The sequence below is a fragment of the Rhinolophus sinicus genome, linkage group LG03 (assembly GCF_036562045.2).
Source record: "Rhinolophus sinicus isolate RSC01 linkage group LG03, ASM3656204v1, whole genome shotgun sequence".
NCBI classification, from domain to species: Eukaryota; Metazoa; Chordata; class Mammalia; order Chiroptera; family Rhinolophidae; genus Rhinolophus; species Rhinolophus sinicus.
This window is the reverse complement of record NC_133753.1, coordinates 153,130,568-153,147,183: the sequence shown is the minus strand read 5'-3', so window position 1 is coordinate 153,147,183 and position 16,616 is coordinate 153,130,568. Positions and strand designations below refer to the sequence as shown.

Here is a 16,616-nt window from a genome sequence, read left to right as displayed (position 1 = left end):
GTTATCTCTACGCGACGGCCGCGGTCGTTCTATTCGCGGTGTGTCTCCGCGGCTCCCCGGGGGTTCCACGTGATCTTCCTGCAGTGATCCTGGACAGTCCGGCGTGGAAGCTGGCGGAGTTGAAGAGATTCTCCTCGGAGCTGGGGTGTCTCGGCGCACCCTCGGGGCCCATCGGAGGTAGGTGAAGGCGGCTCCCAGGGGGGTAGCCGAGACTCACGTCGGGCCTTCCTTGGTATGGCGTATGCTTCTCTGGGGCGTCACAGTCTTCGCAGAATGGCTAGACTCCTGGACCAGCCGCCCGGGATCCCCGCAATTTCGTTTCTACCTAGATTTTCCTGCTTTAGGATCACATCCGCTCGTTCAGTCCACTGTTACTAGTCCCCGGAGTGATCCGCACCCCTGCAAGGTAATGGGCAAATTTGCATCTCCGTCTTTGCTGTTGAGGTCCCCTCAGTTTCGAAAGCTCCCTCCCCCGCCCCTGCCTTTGCGCCCATCTTAGTGGTCAGTCTGTTTTAATAATACACTTTAAGGCCACCCGACATGCACACTTTGAATCTTTCTGGGAGCTGCCCAGTTAGAATTAAAATTCCCTTCTGAGCTCCCAGTACTCTATGTTACTTATAGAACACATTTGATATTCTGCATCGTATTGTAGTACCTGTTATTCTTTTAGTCCCAGTTTCTCAGGCTCTGACCTCTTCCCCATCATGTTTTCCTTTTCCTTTTCACATCGCTTCTTGCCTCCATGCGCTGGCACTGTGTTGTGCTTCCCCTCCTCCGCCTCCAGTGCTGTTCTGGCAAACCACTACTGCTCCCCACTTCCTTCTAAAACTTTAAACTACAGAGGGTGCCAAAAAATGTATACATATTTTAAGAAAGGAAAACTATTAAAATTGTAATACTCAATATATACTGATAACAAAAGATGAATACAAGTCACATTTGTCATCTGCAATTACAAGAGGTGCTCAAAGTGGTTACCATCAGCGTCCAGACACTTTGATTACTGTGAATTACTGCTTGAGCAACCTTGACTAAAGTGTCCACTTATATACATTTTTTGGCACCCCCCCCCCATTTCTCTCAAGGCAGAGTTATGTGCTCCTTTGCATAACTAAGGGGCAAAGTCCTACAGGCTTGATCTGGCCTGGTGCCTGTTTTTGGGTAGCCAGTGAGCCAAGAATCATTTTTACGGATGAACATTTGCAGTCTCTTTGATTATAGTAAACACTAATTTTATATGTTTATTTATTTTTTTGCAAAAGAGGATAGTTTATTAAAAATAAAGAGGAGCTGCTCTCGAACGAGAGGGGGTCCCGACTGGGTGCCAGTAAACACTAACTTTAAACATGAAATAAGTGAAGTGCTATCCTTCTCCAAAAAATCATTATTTTCATTCATAAATAAAAAAATTGTGCTCATAACTATTTTAGGGGTTTCATTAGTAAAAAATTGGAAATTGTCTTTTTTGCTGTATAACTACGTAATATCCTTTATTTTGTCTGTTGGCCTGCAAAGCCTAAAATATTTATCATCTGGCCCTTTACAAAGTTTGTGGACTCCTGTTCTTTAGCAATGTTCCTATTATAGATATTTGTGATTTTAGTTTTGTGTTTTCCCATAGAACCCAGCATGATGCTTCCTTTCCTTCCACAAACATTCTTCGAGCACTTTTAAAAAAAGTTTTCCAGACACGAAATGTTCAGTTTAATGGGAAAAGAGAACATTACAATGCCATGTGGTTATATGCATTGGCAGAAATATGCAGTCAAGTAGGATTATAGAAGACAGGCCCCTGACCCAGTGTAGGATGTCAGAAAAGGTTTCCTGGGGAATGTGATCTTTGAGTTGAGCTTTAAATGATAAATAGGAAGTAGGCAGAAAGAGGTCATTCATGGCAGAAAGCACAAATGAACAAAGACATTGAGACAAGAAAGAGCATGGTGTGTTAAGGGAATACAAGAGGTGAAGCTGGAAAGTTAAGGGCTAGATCACAAAGAGCCTTACGTGCCATGTTAAGGAGCTTGGACCTTTTCTGGGCATTGTTGGGCTTTGTAGCAAGTTTGCACCGTAGTTACATAACTCTGATGGGTATTTAGAAGATGGATGAGGGAGTCAGGGAGATCTTACATTGCACTATTTCAGTAATGAGAAGATCTGAATTAGGGCAGTGGGACTACCGTGTTTCCCCGAAAATAAGATCTAGCCGGACCATCAACTCTAATGTGTCTTTTGGAGCAAAAATTAATATAAGACCCGGTATTATTTTAATATAATTATATTAAAATAATACCGGGTCTTATATTGATGTATAATATTATATAAGACCCGGTCTTATAATATAATATAATATAATATAATATAATATAGGGTATAATATAATATAATATAGACTGGGTCTTACATAATATAAGACCAGGTCTATATTAATTTTTGCTCCAAAAGACGCATGAGAGCTGATGCTCTGGCTAGGCCTTATTTTTGGGAAAACACAGTAGGTGGATTGGACATGATGAAGTTTAGAAAGATTTGGGAGGTAAAAGCAGCAGATCTTTTAACTGTTTGGATATTAGAAGTGGAGAGAAAAGACAAGTCAAGGCTGATTCCAGATTCCTAGCTGGTGCCAATCACCAGTTGAAATGGAGAATATTGGAGTATGTGAAGGCACAGGCCATGCCTTTCACTTACTGTATCCGTAGTGCCTAGGACAGTGGCCTTCATGTTGTAGGTACTTAAATGAACAGAAAGGTTTTTCTCCTTTTAATCACCGATTACCATATTTTATCGAAATAGCCTTTTAAATATGTTGCACCTATTTGGTGTTACTGATGTACTGTTTTCAGGCTTTCTGGGATAGGTGATGAGTTGCACCACTGGGATCACTCATCTGATAAAATTGAATCCTTTTTGCAATTGAATAGTTCTGGAAAGACATTTTGGCCTAATTACACGTCAGTTAAAAGTTTTAATTCATTTTTATCCTATTTCACTTTTATTTAGAGTTTAATTTCAGAATTGTCTTACGGTTTTGTTATTGTTTAAACCTTTTAAAATTAACTTAATTTTAAGCTTCTATATCATAGCTCTTAATTTAATTTTAAGCTTTTAAATTTAATTTTAAGCTTCTGCATTAGAATATTAGCTTTGTTTTCCCTCCTTCTTGGCATTTTTAGGTTTTCAGGAAGTCAGGTCCCTCAAATATGTTTTTAGGAAGTCAGGTCCCTCGACTATGTCTTTAGCTTCAGGAAACTTCAGGCATTTTTAGGTTTTCAGGAAGTCAGGTCCCTCGACTATGTTTTCAGGAAGTCAGGTCCCTCGACTATGTCTTTAGTTTCAGGAAACTTGTATTTGCAGTATCACCTTCAATCAGTGAACATCCTAAGCCATTGTGCTTCTCTCTGCTTTTGCTACTGGGTTGCTAAGCCAGATTTATTCCCAGGCGTTGTAAATTGGTCAGTTAGGTGTGAGAACATTTGTGTATAGCCTCTGTGTATAGCTGAGTAGATGTTACAATATGGTAGCCCTGCCTTTAGTCTTCCTGCTTCCTTGAGGTTGTGTCTTCTGTGTTATAATTAAATGGTTTATTGGTCACTGATCTGTAAACTACACAGCCTTTTGAAAGGATGCAGAGTGAAAACTATAACTATATATATTTTATGAATAACATGTATAAAATATTTTCTTTTTCAGACAGAAGGCAGAGTCACTGTAATTATTCCTAACATCAGTTTCAAACGATTTACTTTTGGGTAACAGTCCAAATATATGAAATTATGGCTGGGTATAAGCCTGTAGCTATTCAGGCATATCCTATACTTGGTGAAAAAATCACCCAAGATACCCTGTACTGGAACAACTATAAAGTAAGTATTTATACCATTTTCTCCAGCATGTGTTATACTTTGAATACGCTAGTAGAGAACGAATAACTAAAAATAATCAGAAGCTTATAGTTTGGGCAGAAAATTTGATAGCTGATATTTTTTTCTTGGAATTTTATATAAAAGTCCATGCTGCTTAATCAGTTTAAACATATAAGTGTCTAGCATAGACACTTAATGCCAAATTAATTACATTTCAGAAATTGAATCTCATGTGCAAAAAAAATTTTTTTTGCATATCTTAATCTAAGGCGAAAGTGATGCAAAATTCTTTTAGACTATACAGGCTTACAAATGATTTTTTAAAAAAGATGAACAACTAAATAGAAAAATGGAAAAAGATTGTGATTGGGAGGTTAATGGAAAAAAATTAAATGGGCAATAAATATATTAAAATGAATGGCCTCAGCTTCATTCATAATTGAAGCAATGCAAATTAAATCAGTAATTTGGATACTGTTTTTTATCTGTTATATTGGCAAAAATGAAAAATTTTGATCATCTTTACTACTTGAGGGACGGAAGTTGATGCAAACTTTCTCGAGGGCAATTTGGCATTATCTATCACGATAAAAATGCTTTTTGGCGTTGTAAGTTCCACAGGTTGGAACTTAATGAGTATACTCCTCAAAATTTGCTAAGAGATATGTATAAAAATGTTCATTGAAGTATTATTTGTAATTTTAGAAATCTTGGAAGAAATCTCTGTCCATTAGTACTGGACTGGTAAATTAATGAAGTATCCTAAATGATAAATCTATTGCTCATGAGATGATAAAAGATGATAAATCTGTTGCTCATGAGAAAAGTTGTGTTATTAAGTGAAAAAAACGCAAGGTGCAGAACAACCTGCATGGTATGACATTTGTGTCAGTTTAAAAAATAGGTGGTTAAATGTATGCTGGTGTAGGCATAGCTTTTATTTTTTCCCAGTAACAATCACTGAAAACTCCACACCTGGAGAGAAAGAGTGGGGTGTGGCTTTCCAATCCTATACTTACTTTAATGGCAACAGGGATAGGATAGTCTGGGTGATGGGATTTGGACCTTTTTGTTCTCTTCATACTTCTGTGTTAAATACAACCTAATGTTACTAAAACAAAAAGAAATGGTCAGTAAGAAAATATATAATGCTTAAATAGGTATTTCCCGTTTTAAGTCTGTTAATACTCTTTTTATTTTTTTTACTAAGACTCCTGTTCAGATCAAGGAGTTTGGTGCAGTGTCAAAAGTAGACTTTTCTCCGCAGCCTCCTTATAATTACGCCGTCACAGCTTCTTCTAGGGTAAATATAACATTAAATTTATTTTTCTTCTGAATAGTTTATGTTTACTACTGATCTCGAGCCATCTGGTGACATACTATGTTTTTTTGTCTTGTTGTAGATTCACATTTATGGCCGATATTCCCAAGAACCAATAAAAACCTTTTCTCGATTTAAAGATACAGCGTACTGTGCTACTTTTCGGCAGGATGGTAGACTGCTTGTGGCTGGCAGTGAAGATGGCGGAGTTCAGCTTTTTGACATAAGTGGGAGGGCTCCCCTCAGGCTCTTTGAAGGCCATACTAAGTAAGAGACTTTCTTAATGGAGGTATAATTAACATTATATTAGTTTCAGGTGTACAACATAGTGATTCGATATTTGGGAAAATATCACATAAAAACCACATAAAAACACATAAAAACCAACTGTCTGTATATATTGGGAAATGATCACCACTGTAAGTCTATTATCTGTCACCATATAAATAGACAGTTGGTTTTTATGTGTTCTTTTTTGTTTTGTTTTGTAAGTGCTGTTAGTTTTCTTGTCTTTGACTGAAAAACAGAGCAGTTCTATGAAGATTATGTACCTATATGTGCTTTATTTCCTGCTTATTCTAGACCATGGTTCAGTACTTTGGTCAGTTTGATGGGGCTCGTGTTCCCTAGAATTGTGTGTGCCATTTTAGGAAATGTACGTTTATCTAGGGAGATACTACCATACAGCGTTCATTAACTTCTCAATGAGTTCTGTGATCCTACGGTTATAAACCACTGATCTGACGGCAGCCTTACAGCTATTAATGAGAACTCTATAGGCCTGGACTGTAATTAGAGGTTTTCATCTGGAGGTCACGTTGGAAGGTGGATTTTCTTTCTTCTTGGATTTAGTATTTTGCCCCTTGATGAATTGAATGACCAGGGCAATTTGACATTATAACTTTGTTTTGGGATCACCGATGTCATGGCTCAAATTTGCTATTGATTTAAAATCTCAAAAGTGTTTTTGTATAGTGTATTTTCAGGATGGTTTTACCCTGTCAGGGAAACATTTAAAATATGACAAAAATTCACTTAACATGATCCTAAGTAGTGGCAGATTTTAGACTTTCTAAAGAACTATCCATTTTGAAATGTTTTAAATTAAAGTATCTGTGCAGCAACATTTAGAATATTTACTTTCATTGAGCAACTAAGTAGAATTGTTAACATATTAAAAAATATAATTTTAAGGTTATTATTTAATATTCTTACTAACTCCATAGTGATGGATATTTAAATTTTTAAATTAGCTTGAAGACAAATACCTGTTTTAAAGGTTTTCTTTTTCTCTCATGATTTCCCTGTAATTACTCCCTAAAACTGAGCTGCTTTTTTTGTTATTTGGGGAAAAGGAGTGTTTTATGTTAGAAAGTGCCAGAAATACAATTTTTTAATATACTGATCCTTGCTTTTTAATACACTGATTCTTGATCTTTCAGAGCAGTTCATACAGTAGATTTTACAGCTGACAAATATCATGTGGTCTCTGGGGCTGATGATTATACAGTGAAATTATGGGATATTCCAAACTCCAAAGAAATTCTCACATTTAAAGAACATTCTGATTATGTGAGATGTGGATGTGCCAGCAAACTGAACCCAGATCTCTTTGTAACAGGTTGGTACACTCTTTTTCTTTTTTTTCCCTCCTAAAGTTGACATCTTTATTGTGTCGACTTTAACATGCTTTGGGACTCTTTTGGGATATAGAGTTTAAAAAAATTTTATAAAGAAACATGTTTCTGTTTATCCAATTGTTTTCTTTTTCTTCTTTTGGTGATTGTTTTTACTATCCTGCAAATGTGCTTGGAAACGTCAGGCTGCCTTGAAAACACAAGACTGTAAGAACTCTATAGGTTTAATACTCTGATTTTAGAACCTCCAGCAGCTAAGAAAGAAAGACAGTACAGTTCAGTCTTGGTGGGTGCTTGTGCAAAGATTCCCCGACGATTCAGTAGTGACAGAAGCCTGAAGATAGGAATAGTTTGAGATTCTGTGTACTAGAATATAGTGCTTCTTCAGAAATAGTCAGTGGCACCAGACTTTGGAGCTGTTGTAGCTTTATGAATATACGTGTGTCTTGTTAAAAATTTCATCTAAGCTTTTCTCCTTTTAAAATTTATGTTGGAATACACATATACACATGCACACACATACACATATATAGTTTTTGTTGTTTTGAGTAGTAAAACTCAACATAATATGAAAATTGACATTGTAGGGTCATACGATCATACTGTGAAGATGTTTGATACACGAACAAACAAGAGCGTTATCTCTGTTGAGCATGGACAGCCAGTGGAGAGTGTCCTGCTTTTCCCCTCTGGAGGTCTTCTGGTATCAGCAGGTATTTCTTTTAAAAATTCTTTTCATCAGGATTGTTGGTCTTGAATCTTGATAATTTATCAGTTACTTTTTATAACTTAACTGTATGCACTTGAATTACCTACCTAGGTTTTTCTTCAAACTAGTGATTAATGGGACAGGCAGGCCATTATCATTTATTGAGTACCTCATGTGAGCCAAGCATTGTGCTATTTATATTATCTCTGATGCCCTATATCAGGGGTGTCCAAACTTTTTTCAACGTTTTTCACCAAGGGCCATATGTGGTAAAATACACAAACAGCCGGGCCACTCACTCGAGGTGAAGTATGTATTGCCTCACCTGGTTTATTTAAGTAAACTAAATATATTTTTGGAATTTGCTGCGGGCCAATTAAAAATGGATTGCGGGCCGCAGTTGGCCCGCGGGCCGCAGTTTGGACACCCCTGCCCTAGATTAACCTACAAGGAAGTTTTCTCCCTGTTTTGCAACTAAGGGAATAAATACAAGTTTTAATTAATTTGTCCAAGACAAGTTGGTCAGTGGCAGATCTGCAATCCTAGAATTTGAGAGCATGCTTTATGTCCCTAACCTAGAAATCAAAGTCGTACTCCTCCTGTTTTTCTTACTGCTAAGAGAGCCGCGGCAGCTTCTGAAAACACAGTTTCTTTCAGGTCTAGAATCAGGCTTGTCTCTTTTCATGTGACTCTTGATTGAAATGGCCTTATCCAGCAAATAGCTGATAGTGCTGGAGGAGGAGATAATGTGAGGTCTGAAGGGGCCTTGATACAGTTTTCATCTCGTTGGAACTAAGGTTTTTTTATTAGGTTGATCACAGTGTATTTTCAAAATTGCAATGAAGAAATAAATGGGCAGTTTTCATTTCTCAAGTCAAAATTAATGTGTTGACATTAGAAGAATACATAGGTAGTGTGTATACTTCATAGCATATATATACATATATATATATGTATATATATGGCTCTGTGTAGCCATTTTTTTTTTTTGCTTAACTCTGAAATTATCTAGTTTTATATTCTTTTCCCCAGTACCTATTTGATTTCAAAATAAGTTGATAACATTGTCAAATGTATCAGTTTTTCTTGCTGTTATTTTGAGAAATGGAAATAAGTTCAAGATGAACAGGGAGAATAAGATAGCTCTGTGCTAATCTCCACTGTGTCACTAGCTCATTGTGTGACCTTGGGCAATCCCTTGACTTTTGTAAAACTTGAAAATGAGAGGTTGGGCTGGATTATTGGTTTCAAACTGATCTCTCTCATGAACTGCCACATGAGGGGATACTGGGACTGAATTGGCTTCTAGGCCCTGTTTCCCAGTCAGGGATAGGTAAGAAATTTGCTCCCTTCTCCAACATCTTTTTCTAGTTTACCTATAGACTTCTGCTTAATATTTCATTGGAAGAAAAGATGCTATATTAAAAAATTCTTTTTAAACCATTGGATTAAATTGCCTTGAAGGATCCTTCCAACTCTTAGAATAAAAAAAGTTACAGGGAAGCTTTTCAGTTTTGTTGGGAGTCACAAAATTTTTAGGAAATGAAATCTACATTATTTATTTCCATGGTTATACAAAATTTCTTTTGAAGAATGATTTTATTATAATTTTCTTAAAATATTTTTTGGCTGTACTTTTTATTTTCCTGGGCAGTTCTGTGTACTTCACAAATACAAAATTATTGAATTGTTGTAACAGTTCTGTGAGGTAGCAGCTGTTATGAATTACACACCCAATAAATGGTAGAGTCAGCGTTGAAACCAAGCAGTCTGCCTCTGGAATCCCTCACTTAACCTCCACGCTGTGGAAGGTCCAGTGAAGAATGCTTTTTAGATCTAAAAAATTTTGAATCTATAGGCAAAATATCAAACTAATGCTATTTCTTTTCATAGGAGGTCGTTATGTTAAAGTCTGGGACATGCTAAAAGGAGGACAGTTGCTAGTGTCTTTGAAAAATCATCATAAAACTGTGACGTGTTTATGCCTGAGCAGCTCTGGACAGAGGTTACTCTCTGGTTCACTGGATAGGTTAGCATTTTAATTTTCTTCATCATTATTAGTGTGCAGGTGTTTACTGCTTAAGCAAATGAGTTATGTCTGCAGTATTTGTGATAAAATAAATATTCTTCCAAATGACTTCCATGAAAAATATCTGTTGAGTTGAAAATAGTTTTGGCCTTTTATTTACATATAGCAAACTTATTTCTCCTTTGATATAGTTCATTGCTTTAACTTATATACTTAAGGAATTTTATTCAACCATTCAAACAATCTTTTAAAATAATCTATATTCTATAGTTTCTTATAAAATCATTATTGTATATTTTGAAATATTTATGTATATGTATATATTCTAGCTTATATTCTTTAAAATTTAAAACGTCATGTAAACATTTTAATGTGGTCCAATTACTATTTTAAATAGGTATTAGTATTACATTAGTTCTAGAATAGTGCTGTCCAATAGAAATATAATGTGAGTACAATACATGTCATTTAAAATGTTTTAGTAGCCACATTAAAAAGGAAAAAGAAGTAGGTAAAATTAATATAATTAGATAAAATTGATATTAGTCCAGTGTATCTAAAATATTATTTCAATATGTAATCAATGTAAATATTATTAATGAGAGACAAGAAACAATTTAAGCATCTGATACATGCCCTATGATACAATAATAATATTTTGCAATGAATAAAGTGAAATATACTTGTGTTTAACAGGAAAATATTTTTAGACTGCATCAGTTTTAAAATTTAAATTTAAGTTAATTAAAATTAAGTAAAATGAAAAATTCAGTTCTTCATTTTCATTAGCCACATTTCAAGTGCTCAATAGCCACATATGACTAGAACTATGTCACAGTTCTAGAATTTGCTTGTATTCATCTGTTGTTGGTCATTTTATTTCCATATTTCCTTTTTTCTCCTGTTAGGTGAAGCCTTGTTTTTCAACCTGTTTATTAAAAAGTATATACATTTTAAAGCTACAAATATTTCTAATACAAAGGAATTTAATATGTAAATATATAGCAAATTTTCTGTAATGGGGTTACTAGGCAATTTGGAACTTGATTTGTAGATGTGTCTCAAAAGCTAAGTGTAAATTTGCTCTATTTGCAGTAGTTCTCAACTCAGAGTGATTTTTTTTGTCCCCCAGGGGACATTTGGCAATAACTGGAGACATTTTGGTTGTTGTCTCAACTTTGGGGTGGAGTGCTTACTGGCATATAGTTTGTAGAGGCCAAGGCTGCTGCTAAACATCCTACAAGGCGTAGAACAGCCCCCAACAAAGAATTATCCAGACCAAAATTTCACTAATGCTGAGGTTGAGAAACCTGCTCTTTTGACTTCCAATGTCTTTTCATTGATACTTTTCATTTAACTCAAGTTTTATCTTCAGGCAGCAGTGTTTCATATGTTCTATCCTTCTGGTGGCTCATCAAAATCTTTATGAAAACATTTGCTTAGTGCTAATAAATAGTTCGTTTTTAAAAGAGAGATTTCAGTGATGAATTAGTTTGTAATTAATATCACTAACCATTGGTTTTCCTCATTGTTTAAATTTTGATATTTTGTATATTTAATTTTCAAAAAACAATTTGCATTTTATACTCATTTCCAAAATGATTTGTGACAAAGCTTTATTTTTTGTTAGGAAGGTGAAAGTATATAGCACAACTTCCTACAAAGTCGTTCACAGTTTTGATTATGCAGCTTCAATTTTGAGTCTTGGACTTGCAGTAAGTACTTTTAGCTTCTTTTAAAGCTTTCACTTACCTTGCTTGTTAAATGACACTAAAATGAAATATTAGGGCTTATCTTTGTATTTGAATAAGTTATATTTTCTTCTTGTCACATGAAAGAATTGAGGTAAGACAATTGCTAAAATACATGACTTTTTTCAGTAAGTTAGCATGCGTTCACATTTGGGTCCTGCTAACTGCATAGCTTCAAACCAAGTATAGTGCTTTGTTAAACCAAGTACAAGCATTGTTAATTCTAAGGGCAGGACCTGGGAAGTTGATAAATCTCTCTTCAAAACACTTAAGGGTTAAGTCAATTTGGCTTTCTGAGAAAAAAAAATGGTGGGGGGTGAGAAAAGGGGGCAACAAAATGAAGTATCTCCTTTTCATTGTTGACTGCTCTTTCTGGAATGTCCACTGTCAAGTTTCATAAGCTGTTGAGGAGCAAGATATTTGAATACATCATATAAAAATCTGAATTGCAGAGGAAAATCTTATTACCAATGTTTTCTTGGCAGGTTGTAGAAAATCATGTCACCACATAATCCTTTTTCTAGTAAGAGGATGCAGAAAATTGATTTTAGAGTTTCCCAAGATGTCGTTAACTGTGTATTATTATAAAACCTGCCAGTGATAATTTATAATAGGTATGATAAGTTCAGTCAGTATAATAGTATCCTGGAGGAAAATATCATTTTGCTCTAACTTTTTGCATAGATTATTGTTAGGCAGAGTATCTACATCTAAATGGAACTCTTGGTGAAAATGTAGATAAGCAACAGACTTGTTATAAATGGTATTTTGAAGAAAAAGTAAGATAAATTATGAGTTAGGAATAGACTAACTTATTTTTCTAATTGCTGTTAGCATGAAGATGAGACAATAGTTGTAGGAATGACCAATGGAATACTGAGTGTTAAACATCGGAAATCTGAAGCGAAGAAGGATTCTCTTCCCAGAAGAAGAAGGCCTGCATATCGAACTTTTATTAAAGGAAAAAATTACATGAAACAACGGGTATTTATATATTTGTTATATATTTTTTAAAGGTGAAATTTCTCAGAGTAGCCAACTCCTTTCCTGCACATTACTGGAAAGTATAGTTTACATGGCCTTTAACTTTATTTTTCTGTTCTTTACATCAGATTTATTTCCTGATTGCTAGATTGGGGACATTACTAAAGTAATGGGGAATAAGGATGACTTTCATACCCTGAATCATAACAGTGTTGTAGTACTTGACCACATTCAAGACAGTGTCTTCCACATGCTGTCTCATTAGATCTTCTAATCGTCCCTGAAAAGCAGTAGAGTCAGTGATGTCCCCATTTGGCATCTGAGAGGATGGAGATAGAAAGTTGTAATTGATCCAGAATTTTATTACTGGTAACCAGAACTGTTGACTAGGTCACAATTTCTCTGATTCTTGTTTTTTCTTTCTACTAAATCACATTGCCTAACATGTAAAGAGAATTGAAATGAGTAATGTTTGTCCAGAATTCAGGTATTGTCTGTGTATTGTAAGTTAAAATCAGGGTAAGAAAACATTGATGTGGCAAATTATTCCATTTTCATTTAATCTATATTATGGGCATATGACCATTATTCATGAATATTTCAAGAGTACTCTGATACAAAAAAATACCATTATGAAAAAGTTTATTTTGAAGGAAACTCTGTACAGATGTTGATTTTTCTCTGTAAATTTACTTTTCAATGCAGGATGACATTTTGATCAATAGGCCATCAAAAAAACATCTAGAATTATATGACAGGGATCTGAAGAATTTCCGGATCTCCAAAGCACTTGATAGGGTCCTTGAGGTGAGTGAAGAGTGAGTGAGGAATGAGTGTGTGTGTGTGTGTGTGTGTGTGTGTGTGTTTAAAATACATATTTTTAATTAAGATTTTATTTTTTTAGAGTAGTTTTAGGTTCACAGCAAAATTGAGGGGAAGTTGTAGAGATTTCCCAAATACCCTCTGCCTCCCCACATACAAGTGTGGTACATTTGTTACAATTGATGAACCTACAAGGAGTGTATTTTTAAAAGAATCATGCATATTATTTGCCTTGTGCATTACCATGACTCAAAACTGAAGATAAAAACCTATTTAGATTTGGTAATTGTTAGTAAGTTCCAAGACTGATTTTTTTCTTGTGCTGTCTTGTCTGCTCATCTTGCTGCTGAAAATTTTTCTAGCCCAGTTGTACAATAAAGACACCTGAGATTACAGTTTCCATCATAAAGGAGCTAAATCGAAGAGGAGTCCTGGCAAATGCCCTTGCGGGTCGGGATGAAAAGGAAATCAGTCGTGTTCTTAATTTTTTGATAAGGTATGTTTTATGTCCATGAAACACACATCTTTTTGCATCTAAAATCCTTTATCTCCAAATGAGAGACATTTACTTTTAGTTTGATCTTTGTAAAGAACTGATGGAACAACTCAGTAAACCTATTAAAATTTGTAAAAACAAGTTTGCAAGTTTCAGTAAACAATTTTTACTTTGTAGGAATCTGTCTCAGCCAAGATTTGCTTCTGTTTTGATCAATGCTGCTGAAATAATTATTGGTAAGTACTTAAAACTTGGAAACTCCTAGCATCCTTGCAAAAGTGAGATGTCAAAATATGAAATCAAATTTGGAAATCAAATCAAAATATCTTGTTTTTATCAGTTCTCTAGTACAGATTTTTATGGAGAAAGCAAACAACAGTAAATCAATGCATTTTTAAGTGGAATAAAATGTCTACAGTGGTTTGACTTTGAATTGCTGGGACTAGAGTAATTACAATTAAAAAATTTTCTTTCTTAAACATCTATAGTGATCACGACTGTTTATTAATGTCAGAACCTCCATGCTGTACTTTTTGGAAATATTTTTTTTGAAATACATTTATTCAGATGGATTGTTTATTTTCTGTAAATTATAAATTATAAGTACAGATTTGTCAATGTTTTTGTATTTAATATTTTTATGTTTTTTCTAAATATTGCTGTTCATTTATTCTTTAGAAAGATATTTCTAATTAATGTGTTTTCTCTCTTTCTAGATATATATCAGCCTGTGATTGGTCAGTCACCTGTAGTAGATAAAAAGTTTTTGTTACTTCAAGGACTTGTAGAAAAAGAGATTGATTACCAAAGAGAACTTCTAGAAACCTTGGGGATGATGGATATGCTTTTTGCTACCATGACAAGGAAAGAAAGCACTTCTGTGTTGCAGCATACCTCTGATGGATTGCTAGAGAGCAAGAAGATAGAGTCCTAGTGCCTGCTGACTAAAACACATAGGAACTCCTAATCTGGGGCAGATTTGATTCTATTAACTATTGGAAAGAGAATCTCTTTGGCACATGGAAAAAACACCTATTTACAGAAGCAGTTTTATGGAAGAGACTGGAGTAACAATGATTGGATAATAAGTACCTGTTTTAAGATATGGTTTTCCATGTAATAGTTTGAGTTATTCCGTGGCGTCTTTGGCTAGAAGATCTCAATTGTCTTGGTCATAGTGCACATCCACCTTGGATGAGTTGATATTAATTTTAATACAGTGAAGCTCAGTATCAACATTTGGGTCGGCATTCAGAACTCTGGGGAGGGTTTCACCTGGGAATCCTGCCAAAGGAACAGGGCTTTCTTTTTTTCTATCCTGGAAAAAAGCAACATAACAAATGGCAACAACAAATAATTTCTTTGCTTAGTGCCCTTGAGGTTTCCAGGCCCCCGTTGAGCTTGCTGCCCTTCTCTTTGACATCACATATCCTAGGTCACATGTTTTGCTTCGGCTGGTAGTAGGACTGTATCTGTTCCAAGTGTGACAAATCACTGGTCAACCTTAAGTAATTGACACTAGTTAGACATGTATTCAGAGAGTGATAAGGCAGATGTGTTACATAAAACTTGTGCTCACCACGCCAGGTTTTCTTTTTCTTTTTTTAATCTTGACTGTCCGTATCAGAACAAGGTCTACAGAGAGACATTATTGGACCATGTGTTTTTTTTTCTCTTCCCTTCAAAACACAGCCTTCCTCCAAGTTTTCAACTTGCTTCAGGTCATGGGAATGATAAAATTTACCATTTCTCTTGTAATAAATAGTCTTTCAGCCTTTTATACATATGCTTAGAACTTATCTTGTAGGTACTTACCACTCTGAGAACCTTTCTCGGGTCTATTTAGATTTTTTTCTCTATTCCCAATCATCTTGTGTTTCAGAACCTCAGGCCCAGAGTAGCTTGCTTTGGAAAATAGTTGTATTTTTTAAAAAGTTCGGTATAAGTCACATTTTTAAATAAAGAGATTCTTATTTTCTTCTTGGTTTTCTGAGATGTATCAATTCCTGATGGGTAGTCACTGGCTGGTGACCCTAGCACACTGATTTCACACTTGCTACCTCTCACATCTTCCCCCCCAATCCTGTCCCACCTCAAGTAGTTAATTATCTCTAAGGAAATATGCCTCTGGCTAGTAGAACCCTTAAAGGAAGGGTTAAAGGAAGATTTTGTTATGGGAATCTCTTAAAATTTTAGTTCTGTGAATTCATGTTTTTTTTTAAAGCAGAAAAAAAATATTTCTGTATTCTGGTAAGGGCATATGCTCAAAAAAAGGTCTAGTTTCCCTTTCGTGAATTGATTCAAGCAATCATAGCACCATAGCCTGTAAGAAACCAGGAGTTTGCTTCCCTGAGTATGTATAAGATTAGTCAAGTCAGAAACTGTCTTCATGTTGAGAAGAGTTAATTTATTTAAATTTTATATTTAAAAGCTTTTTAAAAAATTAGCTTCATAAGTATGTGATAATTCATGTACTAATAAAAGTTAGTTGAAATTCTGTCTAGAATTTCTGTCTAGTTGCCATCAAATGTGTAACGTGTGACAAGGGTTCTCGTACATTATTTGATTGTCACCACAACCATCCAGGGTTGGTATTCTCATTTACCACTGAATCAACTGCAGTAGTGGATTCACTGAACTCCCAAAGCTTGAGTTCCTTTGTCTCAGCACTGAGCTGGCCTGCCTGCGGGGGCTGAAAGTACTATTCCCTTTAACAGAACCTCCCTGGGTGCGGCAGTTGTTAGGTGCTGTTCTGCCTTTCAGTTTTCCATCTAATCGCTTATTAGAGATTCTCTATAGCTCAGCTTCATTCTTTTTCACGCTGGGCTCCTGTATCACGGTACAGATGTGCCGTGATCACTTTAACCAGCCTCCTATCAATGGGCACTTAGGAAGTTTCCATTCTTTTATAGGTACATGCAATTCTGCACCGAGCAAGCTTTTACATAAGTTTTTGTGCATTTTGAGAAGTGTTTACTGAGATAAATTAATAGGAATTATTCTG

General features: G+C 35.3%; 1 protein-coding gene across 7 annotated transcripts; it reads left to right on the top strand.

Annotated features, from left to right (window-relative positions):
- The first annotated feature begins 9 nt into the window (after positions 1 to 9).
- On the top strand, positions 10 to 15,590 carry UTP15 (UTP15 small subunit processome component). 7 transcript variants are annotated; one of them, XM_019728116.2, is made up of 14 exons: positions 10 to 177; positions 345 to 406; positions 3,691 to 3,863; positions 5,074 to 5,166; positions 5,267 to 5,451; positions 6,627 to 6,805; positions 7,409 to 7,534; positions 9,424 to 9,559; positions 11,190 to 11,274; positions 12,145 to 12,294; positions 13,000 to 13,101; positions 13,479 to 13,612; positions 13,790 to 13,848; positions 14,329 to 15,590. In XM_019728116.2, the coding sequence occupies exons 3-14, from the start codon at positions 3,774 to 3,776 to the stop codon at positions 14,544 to 14,546; spliced, it is 1,557 nt and encodes a 518-aa protein (XP_019583675.1). In that variant the 5' UTR covers positions 10 to 177; positions 345 to 406; positions 3,691 to 3,773; the 3' UTR covers positions 14,547 to 15,590. The 7 variants fall into 7 exon arrangements, with proteins under 7 accessions (XP_019583675.1, XP_074184932.1, XP_019583673.1 ...); XM_074328831.1 differs by having other exon boundaries at positions 330 to 406; positions 3,695 to 3,863; XM_074328830.1 differs by having other exon boundaries at positions 39 to 177; positions 330 to 406.
- The last annotated feature ends 1,026 nt before the right edge of the window (positions 15,591 to 16,616 follow it).

Excerpts from the sequence above, each read along its gene's own strand:
- UTP15 (XM_019728114.2), top strand. The coding sequence starts at position 3,774 with ATGGCTGGGTATAAGCCTGTAGCTATTCAGGCATATCCTATACTTGGT. Across the intron at positions 12,295-12,999 it reads AAAATTACATGAAACAACGG|GATGACATTTTGATCAATAG; the intron begins GTATTTATATAT and ends TTTTCAATGCAG. Across the intron at positions 13,849-14,328 it reads TGCTGCTGAAATAATTATTG|ATATATATCAGCCTGTGATT; the intron begins GTAAGTACTTAA and ends CTCTCTTTCTAG.